Source organism: Falco naumanni, chromosome 6, assembly GCF_017639655.2.
Source record: "Falco naumanni isolate bFalNau1 chromosome 6, bFalNau1.pat, whole genome shotgun sequence".
Classification (NCBI taxonomy): domain Eukaryota; kingdom Metazoa; phylum Chordata; class Aves; order Falconiformes; family Falconidae; genus Falco; species Falco naumanni.
In genome coordinates this window covers 29594986-29606910 of record NC_054059.1, presented here as the reverse complement: position 1 = coordinate 29606910, position 11925 = coordinate 29594986, and the positions used below count along the sequence as shown (strand labels likewise).

At 38.0% G+C, this 11925-nt stretch overlaps 1 protein-coding gene across 3 annotated transcripts in view; it reads right to left on the bottom strand.

Annotated features, from left to right (window-relative positions):
- Nucleotides 1-1250: 1250 nt before the first annotated feature.
- The window catches only part of LPIN1 (lipin 1), a 50984-nt gene continuing 40309 nt past the window's right edge, over nucleotides 1251-11925 (bottom strand). For 2 of the 3 annotated variants that reach the window (XM_040597410.1, XM_040597412.1), the window contains exons 17-20: nucleotides 10895-11047; nucleotides 8942-9056; nucleotides 5661-5764; nucleotides 1251-4830 (exon numbers count right to left, since the gene is read on the bottom strand). In XM_040597410.1, the coding sequence (XP_040453344.1) occupies nucleotides 4671-4830; nucleotides 5661-5764; nucleotides 8942-9056; nucleotides 10895-11047 (532 nt within the window). In that variant the 3' untranslated portion in view covers nucleotides 1251-4670. Of the gene's footprint in view, nucleotides 4831-5660; nucleotides 5765-5811; nucleotides 6757-8941; nucleotides 9057-10894; nucleotides 11048-11925 lie in introns of those variants that run through there. The other variant, XM_040597411.1, reaches the window with a different exon arrangement.

Here is an 11925-nt window from a genome sequence, read left to right as displayed (position 1 = left end):
AAAAACAAAATCACCCCAAAAAAAACCCACAGCAAAAACAACCTCCAGGCTTTCACCTTTTATACATTCACTGAAGAGTTGAAAGTTATGTATTTTTAGGCACTAGCTCTTCACACTGACAGTCTTCTGCCTCTTGCAATGAACTATACTGAAGTACTTCATGGCATCTGCAATGCATATTGATTTAGGCTATTTATTTATAAGGAAAAAATTAATACAGTATTCTGGGAATATCCCTTACCTTCCCAATGGCAATAAAAAACCCAAACAACTTTATCATCTTTGCTCCTCAGGAGGCTTGCTCCCTCAGACTTTTTTTTACCTCTAGTGTTAATGGGATATTCCAGGAGCAATGAATATGTCCTTATAAAGTTTGGTTTGCTGATGCAAAAGCACCATTTCTCTGACTTTTAATTAAAAGGCACCTTCATTTCAAAGCCTGTCTCTAGAGCTCTAGTGTAAATGTTTACACAAGCCAGAGACATACAGAAAATAGAGAAGATTGAAGCAGCAGTGACTGCAGGCTGCCCAAATACGGCTGCTCTTGTATTTTTAACACAGAACTTGAGCTGCCGCAGAGCCTTGTCAACCCTAAACATCTTTGTTTTCATACCAGCTCACACAAACCTGGCAGTATCACTATGCTGCATTAGTTTGCTCAGCAAACCCGGCTGAGGGAGCAAAAAGCAGCACCGTGTTCTCATGGACAGGATGAAAGGGTATTTGCTTCTCACCAGCAGAATGGCCAATGTGAAAGAGGAGAAAGAAAGAAAAAAAAAAAAAAAAAAAACAAAACAACAAAGGAATATCTGGTCTCATTGCCATGAATGACAACACTTCCATTTGAAACAGATAGCTGCTTTTTCCTTAGCTCACACTAAGAATTAGACAAAAGGAAGACTAAAGAAAAACTCCTGTGGCCGGGTAGGATTCCCGATTGGTCCAATTTGCTCCAGTTCCCATCTGGTTGATCTTGGCTCCAAGGTGCTGTTCCCATACCCCAAAACTGCCAGAGCCCAGATCCTGGCCCCATGCCCCTCAATAAACTCTTTCCATTTGAAAAGGCTCTGGGTCAAACGCTGTAGCTGAACAGCAAAAGTTTTGCAAGTGCTGGAAGTTACACCAGATAGTCCTGATAAGAGACAGGCAATTGGAACTGGAGCTACAAAAGCCACGCTTCACAGAGTTTCAGCAGTTCTGCAAAAGCATTCTGCCATTATCAAAGCATACAGAAAAATAGAAGTCAGAAAAAAATTATATTTGCCTTTATTACAATATATATTTCTACCCTTGTTGCATTCAGCAGATCAAAATGAGGTGTTAAAATCATTTTCATCATTGCAATAGCATATACATATACAGAGTAAATACTGTATATAAATAGGCTTTGAAATATAATAATCCATATCTACAAATAAAAAATATCCAATATCCTCTTTTTCCTCCCTCCCCAAATGACAGCAGTAACATTTTATTTTCAATGTAACTAATGCAACAAGCATGGTATTCTTACCTTCACCTGACACAGCTGGAGTAGTATGGTCATCAGCTTCAAGGAAATAAACATTAGCCACTCCTCACTGCTGCATATTTTAGTTTACGTGTATTGAATAAATAGAATATACTATGATTTAATGTGTCTGCATATTTGTGTTAGCCAAATATTCTTTCTGTAACAGAAACCAGCATTACACTGCAAGCAGAGGTTGAATTTTCTTCTTTCACAGAAAGAGTAGGAATTTGTTAAACCATCCCTTTTTCTTCTACATGAATTAACAAGGCAGTTTAAGTACTATACGTAAAATTGCTGAGCTACCAAATCAAAATGTTACAGTCCCCAAAAAAGTATGGTGGTGTTTCTAGCAGGTCAAAACTTTGATTTTCCTAAGTGCCTTTCTGTGCGCAAATATGATAAACATTAATTATAGAAGCACACATTCGTTTCACTGTTCAGCAGTACTTCAACTTTCAGATACAGAGGGGGTACAGTATGTCAGAAGCCAGGCATTCAGCTTCACAGAATCACAGAAACGTTGGTCAGAAGGGACCCCTGGAGGTCATCCAGCCCAACTTCATGCTTGAAGCAGATGATTGCCAACACTAAATCAAGTCAGCCATAACTGTTTAAGCAAGTCTTGAAAGTCTGGGACGGAGATTCTGCAGCATCTCAGGGTTGCCTGTACCAGCGCTGCAAGATGCCTACAAACCTGACGGAATCAAAATGACCCCTCATTCAGGTCATCATTTGGTTTGCAATACTAATGGCAACAAGCAACCCTGCCTTAGCTATTTATTAAATTACAAATAAATACATCACAGGCTTTAATTGTGGAGAACTTCCAGGAAAACTTCTGTCTTTTCTAGTGGAAGCTACTGTGTGTGGTACCTTAGGAAAACAAATCTTAACTACAGTTAAGGATAAGAACCACAAAACTGACAGCCTGTTATTGAAGAGAAGGGTTGGTTTGGTTTTATTTTGCATATTAAATGGATTGGAATAAGCCTTTACCAAAACTTAATTAAAATAGAATGCAGTTAGTGTGTTCATCCATTTATTCAATCACTAATGACAAGTAATAATAGGTACTTAAAAGGAAAGTCTGGCTACATTTAGAGGTGCAACCACCTCAGTTTGGCAACCTGCAATCCCCACTGACTGTCTTGCAGAAGATCCACACCATTTTTCTTCCATCTTTAAGTAAAAGGATATTTGCATTTTCTTTAAACTTTCAAGAGATCATAATCAGAGTCTGGGCTATTAAACACAAATTTCTTCCTCTTTGTGTTTCTCTAATCCTGGTATCTCCAAAGTGGATGTGCACCTTGCCCGAAGCAGCAACACTCATGTGAAAAGGAAGACTTAGGGAGGGCTCACCATTGCACACTGCAGCTGTATAAAGGACTGCATTATATTCATTACTATTGAAGGCACAGAAATCATAAATTGGCCCCCTGACATCCCAGATAAAGTCTGCAGCACTAGAAGTTAGAAAACCCCTACCACAGAATTACCATCCTACCTACGTTGCTATCACTCTTGACATGCAAAACCAGAATTTGTTGAAACAGAACAAATGTGATACAAAGCAGCTGTTCCAAGCTTTTGGGTGCTAACCAACCACAATCATATCTTAAAATTTCTCCTGGACCACTCTGCCTTCCTATTATTAAACTCTTAACTGAAAACACTACAAAGCAGCTGCAAAACATGTACCAGAGCCTCACAGATCACAAGCTGGCAGAGACCACAGCTTGTGAACCACTGTTTTAGCCATACTGAAATACAATATTCATAGAATCCCATGATGCCATTTTCATTCAACGTTTCAGAGAACAATCAGACTTTTAAATATATTTTAAAAGGAAAACAAAAAGTTTCTTTCCTAGCTACAAGCACATTTGAGAATCATTTGGCATACAGTCACTTGACGTCTACATTTTAAGTAAAGTACCGCATTGTGTAAAGGCAGACCATTTGGAAAACATTATCATCAACTGATCTGCAGTATTGCTTTTAGCACGCACAGTTAAGTCTTAAGGCTGTCAAAAGCAGGTCGCAAAAACAGAATCTACAACTCGTGTCTGGACAAATAAGGAAAATAAAAAAAGATTAAAGATATTATCTTGGAGGACAGTAAATTGCACTAAAAGTATCCATTCTGTATGATACAAAACAAACAAAAAAATCCATACAGTAAAAACCTGAGATGCAGCATTCACCAGCATCAAAGTTCACATTTTAGCCAAAAAAAGGTTACAAATAAAACTACTTCACTTTGACAAAATCCTCAGTGTTCTTGGCTCATAACGATCATGAAACTCAGCATATTCTATGAGTAAGATGTCTTCACCGAAAAATCACTGAGTTCAGGGCACTATGCACAGTAGCCTGTATCTTCTACTTGCACACTCACCTCAATCCAAACAGCTATTCTTGAAGCATGGTACTTCTCAAATTGAAAAAGACTGCCAGAATCTGGCCATCTTATTTTGTTTGCTTTCTGTTTAAATTACACATAATTTATTGCCTCAGGAAAGTGCTACCATGTCAAAACAACAGGCCAGAATAAATCAACACAGCTCAATTGTCTTTGATAGCTACACTGATTTACAGCAGCTGAGGATCTAGACCAGTAATTGCCTCTTAAAAGAACAGTGGCTGGTCAAGCAAAGGGAAAGCAGTAGAATCATTTGCTCCCTCAGAGAAAGGAATTTTGACATATGGATTGCAATCCCTGTCTGTGCCACCAGACAATATCAGGAATGGTGAGCACCTTCTTCAGCTCCCTTACTTGTAGGAGGTTCTGAGATGAAAGATAACTTCAGTGATGCAGAAAAGATACAGAACCACTTGACGACCTTACGGTATGTTTAAGTGCAACTCCAACACCACTTTTATTTGACCTTAAATAATGAAACTGTATGGCACAATTTGAGGAGCTGGGTGAAGAGCCAGCAATGCAACTCCTGATCCTAGTAAGACTCCTTCTTGTCATCTGGAAATGTGACAAAGTATGAACAAGTATTTCTAAATTTACTCCCAGCAAAAGAATGAAATGCTCACGTCATCACAGATTCCAGCTGAACTGTCAACAGCAAAAGCCAAGTGGTGTTCTTTCAATACAAGCTAACTCATTGTTTGAGCTGAGGCCAACAGTTTGTAGATGCAGTTAAGACGAGGCTGGATGTACATCCTGAGTTTCAAAAGGTGGTAGAGGTTCTCTCCAGTAGGTGAACTGACTGTAGGTATCAGAACAAGGGAAGTCTGAAGAATGGCTTCTTTTCAGCAAAGGGAAAATGTGATCTACTACTTCACATAGTCTGACATAGCTGGAAAGCAAATAAAAAGAATGCTGAACCATTTCATATCTTCTTACTTTGAATTTTTCTCAGTCCCAAACCACTAAGGCATATCTACTCTTACACTGAGAAGTCACCCTCCTCAAATGAATAAAACTAAACTCTATTTTGGTGCCTAGCTTCCAGAGAGGATTCACAGTTCAGATAAATAAATACGTTCATTCTAAGCCTCGACACTTACCTAGTAAGAAACAGATGCTGCTTTCCACCCAAATCACCTGCTAAAATATTCAAGTCCCATATTTTGTTTCTCTGTTTCTGTCCAGCTTGGCTCAAGCAGCTCCCTGCTCAATCAGTTATTCGTATTTCATACACACATAGCTCCCTTTCAATTAAGGATGCTCCTAACATTACCAAAGGCCATTTGTATTGAGTGTTAGATGCTACAGCACCTAAGCACCTTGCTGAAAGCCCTCAGCTCTATCTTCAGATTTTGCTTCCTGACTCCAGGAAAAGGAAATTTTGAAAAGGCCATGAAAAGGCAGACAGCTTCAGGAAACTAGGTAGTTTCATTTTTACACAGACTAAATTGTACACTGATAATTCCTTTACATGATTAAAGCAGATAAAACATATTAAACTGAATACTAAACTATTTTTTTTTTTTTGTTTAGTATTTTGGTTTAACTGAAGGAAAATGGAAAGCCTGTATTTTATTCTAAATTTCTTACGTTTTGTGTGAAACATTCTAAGGAAACTTTAATTAGTAAAGCCAAATGCACCTTTGGGCAACTTCAGTCACAGATTAGAACAGCAAGTTAATTTAGTCTCTAAGGTGTAAGGGATAAGGGATTACTTACGATGAGATGTTTGTCTTCGCATGCTCTTGTATAAGTTCTCCTTTGGGATTAACTGTAAATATCCTGTTTAAAGAAACTCCCACCTGTTTGTACGAATAAACATCCTAAACGGGGGCATGGAGGGGAGAAAAAAAAAAGTCATGATTCTGCCTTTGCACAATAATGTTTATTATTCTTGCTAGAATATATTACACAGAAGAACACATCTGCACAGTATTGGTACTAAATTTACATAGTTATTTTGTGCAATTCTCCATTATGTTACAAACGAGGTCAGTTTAACAAACTGTTCATGAAGCGGACGATTTGCAGCTACACAAGGAGTTTGCCACTTCAGTTTAAGCTACTGATCAAAATCATGTTCGTTTTTTTCAGTAAATTCCCTTGAATCGAAAATAACATTCAAAATAAAACTAATGATATTTGGTGTAAAACCATTTGCACTTTCATTTTTCTTTCAGAGAATATTTCATTTCTGGAACACAGTGTACCGAGTATCTTGCAAGAATGTACAGAGATTAAAACATATAACACATGAAATAGCAATTAGTTTGTAAGGACGAGGTCACAAATGGAAGTCATAACAACTGTGTCTACATTAAAACCCCTGGAAACATCTTGTAGCTCCTGAATTTGGATTTGTGCCATATGCACACACTGACTCCATGTCAGAGCAAGGGGGAAAGAATGGAAAGCAAGGACTATATGCCAAAACAGCAGCAGTGAGCCCCAGCAGGTAATGCAGATGCAACTCTGGGAAGTACAATTAGAAGTAAGAATTAAGAATGTCTTCTAAGAAATTTGAATTGTTAAGGAAAGTAATATCAAAATAACTTCTGATCAGTTCTGAAGAAAAGCTTTACAAAACCAGAGATTAAACTCCCAGATCAGAGCAAAAACAAGCTTCCATTTTTACTAATATAAATAATGTTGTAAAAGCTGAGGTGGTGAAAGACTGGAATATTAATGAAAATATAAAGATTATTTGTATCTCTATATTGTCAAGACTGTTTAAAAAAACTTAAGTAATTGGAGAACAATGAACAGCAGTCACTTCAAGAATTCAGCATCCTGGCCCTCCATGCACTGTCTACACCTGTAACATGAATGAATACTGAAATTTCACTGAGTTTGTTATGGAAAAAGAATAATCAAAAAACAAAACTGAAACAAGCAGCACAGAAAATTGAGAAAGCAATGATCCTGATCTTCACAAAGACAGCGGCACACCACCTGAAGACCACACTCCAACAATGATCAGAGGAGTGCATGACCAGTAGATCCTTTAGAAACACCCCCTTACTGCTTTACTTGAAATTTTATTGAAGTATACATGAAGCGTTTAAAAAGTCATTTCAGAACCATATGTCAAAAGTTACCTGATAATGAAGATTAAGCTGTGTATGATGGAACAGCTTAATAGAACAACTAGACAGGAAGAACCTCCTGCCCTCTCTGACATATTGCTTTTAAAAATGCAAGTTGCTAAAAGATGAAGGTAAAAAAGCTGTTGCTCATAAACGTCAGCAACCCTAACAAAAATATGAAGCAAATGTAGAAACAAAGTCCCACCAGAAAAGCATGGTGAATCCTCTCAAACGTAGCTACAACATCCATGGTTTCAATGCCAAAGTATCCTGCCAGGCACCTCTGTCCAACATTGAGGCTTCTAAACCGCTCAGTCTGTGAATATACATATCCACACTGGCAATGGCCACTGTCCACATTCATACTGATAACGTCCCCAGGCTATCGACGTTTATGCTGGTGAATGTATCTCTGCCCTTACAGCCGTGAGCAGCTAGGGCTGGAATCCATGGCCCTTGGGTGCTTGTAGTGAGAAGTGTTTACCTCTTAATGAGTCAGTGGAGAAAGACGGTCACCCAGTGCTTGAATGAATTACTTTGTCTCCAGACGCGTCCCATTTCTCTCCACCAACAAACAAAGAGGTAACCAACTGGAGTGTTCTCTGGCTAATCATACTAAGAAATCTTAAAAGGCCAAGGACTATTCCCTTAAGATTTAATTGCATGGCCATGACACAGGCACACAATTAAGTGGGTTTAGCTTCCAAAACGGGGTGGATACACTCAAGCTGTGCCCCAGTGGTCCTTAGCCATAAACACCATACTGGTGTTACCAGGCTTCTTCTTACATGTTACAGAAACATTACCTGATAGTGCAGAGCTGGAGGATGTACCAAACGCGTTTTGGGGCTCCTGGGCACAAATAAGGGGCCCATCTGCATAAATTAGTTAGCAAATAAGCTTGGGTACCCAGTAAAACCGTAAATACCTACAGAAGTAGGTTTTCTATACATCCCCTTCTGAAAGGAGGATGCTTTCAAAGATTCTGAATGAAACAAAACCTCTGTCCTTCCTTAGGCACCTGTAATGATATCTATACTGGTGAACTAAGAGTGCCCATTCTCTGACCTGGAAGTCTCTTGACATTGTGTCAGTCTTATTAAACTCAGTACATCCTTCCCCTCAAATAAAACCCCAAAATGCACAATGAAAAAACAACCCCATACCCCCACATACACACACCACCACCACCTAGTATGGCTGTATCAAAATGCCTAATTGGAAAAGTCCATGCCCCAAGCTAACACAGCAATCACATCAAGAAATTGCCTGGAAGACTGTTAACTGCCTGTGTTAAAACAGTCTCTTGGATCATGCAAACAGTTTAAAAGAAGGGATAACCACATGCCAGGGCCCCTACCTCTGCCCTAGCCCCTATGATCATTTCATTTTCTGGATACATAAAAATATTCTTTGGTCTAGGACAGGAGTAAGAAAAGCCTATAGCCCAATTATACAGCCTTCGAACGGGTGACAGATCTGTCTTCCCCTCTCCATGTCAAACATACCACTCTTCATGCAAAGTAGAACCTTTTAATATCAGTGGAACATCAAAGTTCTTTCGAGTGTACTTAGAATTTCAAGTATAAGTCCCACCAATATTCACCAGACAGATCTTCTGTCTGTCCACAGGTATTTCACTGACACTGTATCAGTGTGCATCAAAATGAAATCAGTGTTTTCACACAAGCTTAACTGCTAACTTATACAGGTAGAACTTAGTTCCTTCCATCTCTGTTTGCATCTTACATTGTGAGATCTTTGAGGAAGAACCTTTATAATTTCCTTTGTATGTGGTCTAATAAAATAATCTTAACCCCTATTAAAAATTTCTAGGTTCTAATGCAACAGAACCATGAAATAAAAGCAACCTTTCTGTTCTCTGCAATAGAAATAAATTTAGCTATTACTTACAGCAGGTCTGTTTCCAAAAGCAGCATAAAAGGGTTCTGTGTTAGGATAAAACAAATTTTTGATGTCTGTCAAACACTGAACTTTAAATTTTTCTGGCTTCTTTTCTATCACTTCCCTGAAATGATAAAAAAAGGCAGCTAAATAAGTACACATGAAATACAGCACAGACCACTTTATTTTCTTTAATCAAATTTTCACCTAGCTGGATACTCCTACAGAGCCCCCATCCTTCTCCAATATATCTTCATTTGGAAATCACAGTGCCCACAAAGACAAAACAGCATTCCCAAGCTTATATAATGGGAACAATAAATAAATTCTCTGAAACAAGGGAACTTCTACTGAAACCTATGTCGTAAAGATGAGTACTGAGCAAGGACAGTTGATTACAGGGAGCAGCTGCTAAATAAAGTCTTATGAGACATGAATTGTCATCAGGTAAACTGCTTCCTGAGAACTGCAGAATGATTCATAGATTATATTAGCCTTCACTGCGTACAGCTTTTTTATTATTATTATTATTATTTTTTAAAGGACTGCAATTACCATATGAGCTAGAAGCACCTCAGCCTGTTAACATACTTTTACTGTCAGGGTCCTCCATCACTGCCAATTAGCAAAAGTTAAGGAATAAGGGAATCTTCTGTTTCTCTTTGGTTGCTCCTTACAGAATATAAAATTCATTAATGAACAGAGGAGTTCTCATCTCTGGGCAAAAGCCCTTTCATAACAGCTTCTCTTGGCCAGGAGACTGAACAGGTGGCAGAGTCTGGAGTTCCCATAACACAGGAAGATGCCAGCACGACATAAAAATGCTTAAGAAGTTCAGAATCCCACATCCTAGCACCAACACATATGTCAAGGAAGATGTGAATAGTACAGAAGCTTCACAGCAGTAAAACAGCCCTTTGGAACAGCACTTTATGTATAAATCAAAGTTCGAGAATGTACAAAAGAAGAATAAAACCATCTTTCCTCACTCTTGTATACAGCTGATCTCAGAGCCCTCAAAACCACAATAATTAAATCTATGGATAGCAATGAAATCATTTATTGCCCACATATCACAGCAGTTACAATAGTGCACACAGAAAGATGGACATTCTTTAGTCTAAACAAGACATCAAAAAGAGTATCACTTTTAAATGTATTCCTAGATATGAGGAGCGTAAGATAACAGTAACTACCCTTAGACTAATTAAATAATAATTGCAGCCAAAGAAGTGCACTGCGGTATCTCCAGAGTCTCTTATATTTAGAACACGACTGGTAAGACAGCCTGTAGCACGTCAGTCAATCAGGGGAACATCTGAACAACCTTCCATTAAAAATTCTAATGAAATATATCCTGTCACAGCAGCTTTTAACAGCTTGAAATATTTTCAGTAATCACTTGACATGCTTCACTGAATTAGGAAGAAGGTACATTATTCATAATCTGTGCTATTATTATTCACTTATTACAGTTCAACAACTAGGAAGAACAAAACTGTCCACACAGAATACTAAACTGCAGTCAGGAGTAAAAAGTTCAATTCATTTTCACATGAATTTCTTCAAAACTCACCAAATATGCTTCCACAAAAAATATTTATGCCAATTGGAACACCTTACAAATCAAGGCAAGAGTAACTGTTATTAAAATGCCCGATTTTTCCCATAGCTAAATATTAACACACCATGCTAAACTCATGAAGTCAACAGGCCGTACCTATTGGTAAACAGTGAACGCAGATGTTTATTAAGGCATGCCTAAGTGACAAACCAAGCAACGTGCCTATCTATTGAATTTTGGTCTTTCTCTAACAAAATTTCTTCTTAATTAAATTTTGCACCAATACATAAGAAAAAAAACCATTATGAATGATTCCAAATACTCCCATTAAAAAAAGCGAGAATTCATCCTGCACCAACATCTGAGTTTCTTTCTGCATAAAAGTGAAATTGCATTACCTGTGAAGAGCTGAGAATAAGCTGCTTGGACTCAGCAACACTGGCCCTTGAGGCAGCACAGTTCCTCGTTCATTGACCCAGTGCAAGTATCCTCTGGTCATGTCTGCCATTCCAATAGCACGTGCTGAGCAATACAAAAATTTATATCCATTTCTGTGAACAGAAATAAAGGAATAAATTACTGTAAAACCAAGGCAGGTATTTTGGCATTCTGTGTGTTTATTTTTACATGAATCAAATCATGACTGTTAAACAGACATGTTTAACCTAGACTTATTTAAAAGGAATAAAAACCATTTATGCCAGAAACTTGGATAATTAAAATCCATCTAGCCCCACTGCATTTAGTGATTTACACACAAGGAGGGCTCATTTATCTCTGGTCTTCTCATGACTTACGACTTCTTACAGCTTTTTATATGCACCTGCATAGTGGAACCATACTCCTTAACTGAAGTGACATCTGATAAGAGGAAAACACTCGGCACAAAGCAGACAGCAGTGTATTAGCCTTTGCTGTACTAACAGTGTTGCATTCCTGCCCCTTCGGCCTCTGCAAAAAAAAAAGACTAGTCTATGTGCAGCAGTATCATATTCCTTCAAGTTAGAGCAAATTTAAACTTCAACACACATTATTGAGAAGTAATCTTTGACTTGACACTGAAATAAAAGTTTGGCATTTGGCAGAAGTCACTGGTTACCCTTGGTTCTGTTCATGATAGGACAGAGTCCAATGATGTTAGTTCAACTTAGCAGCAATTTACTTTGCAAGTCCTATAAAGAAATCATTGTTCATGAAATGAAGAAATACTGTATTCAGCGCATGCACAGGCATTAAATCTAACTATTGAACATTAATATGGTGCAGTTGTAATATCTAGCCACTACATAATTAACTCAGTAATTTGAAAAACAACATGATTCAAATCTATTTTTCCCTATGTTTATGACCACGGAAGCCCTAACAATTGACAATGCTGGCAGGCATAGAAATAACAACTGCAATTAAAAAAATTAATTAACATTTTCAC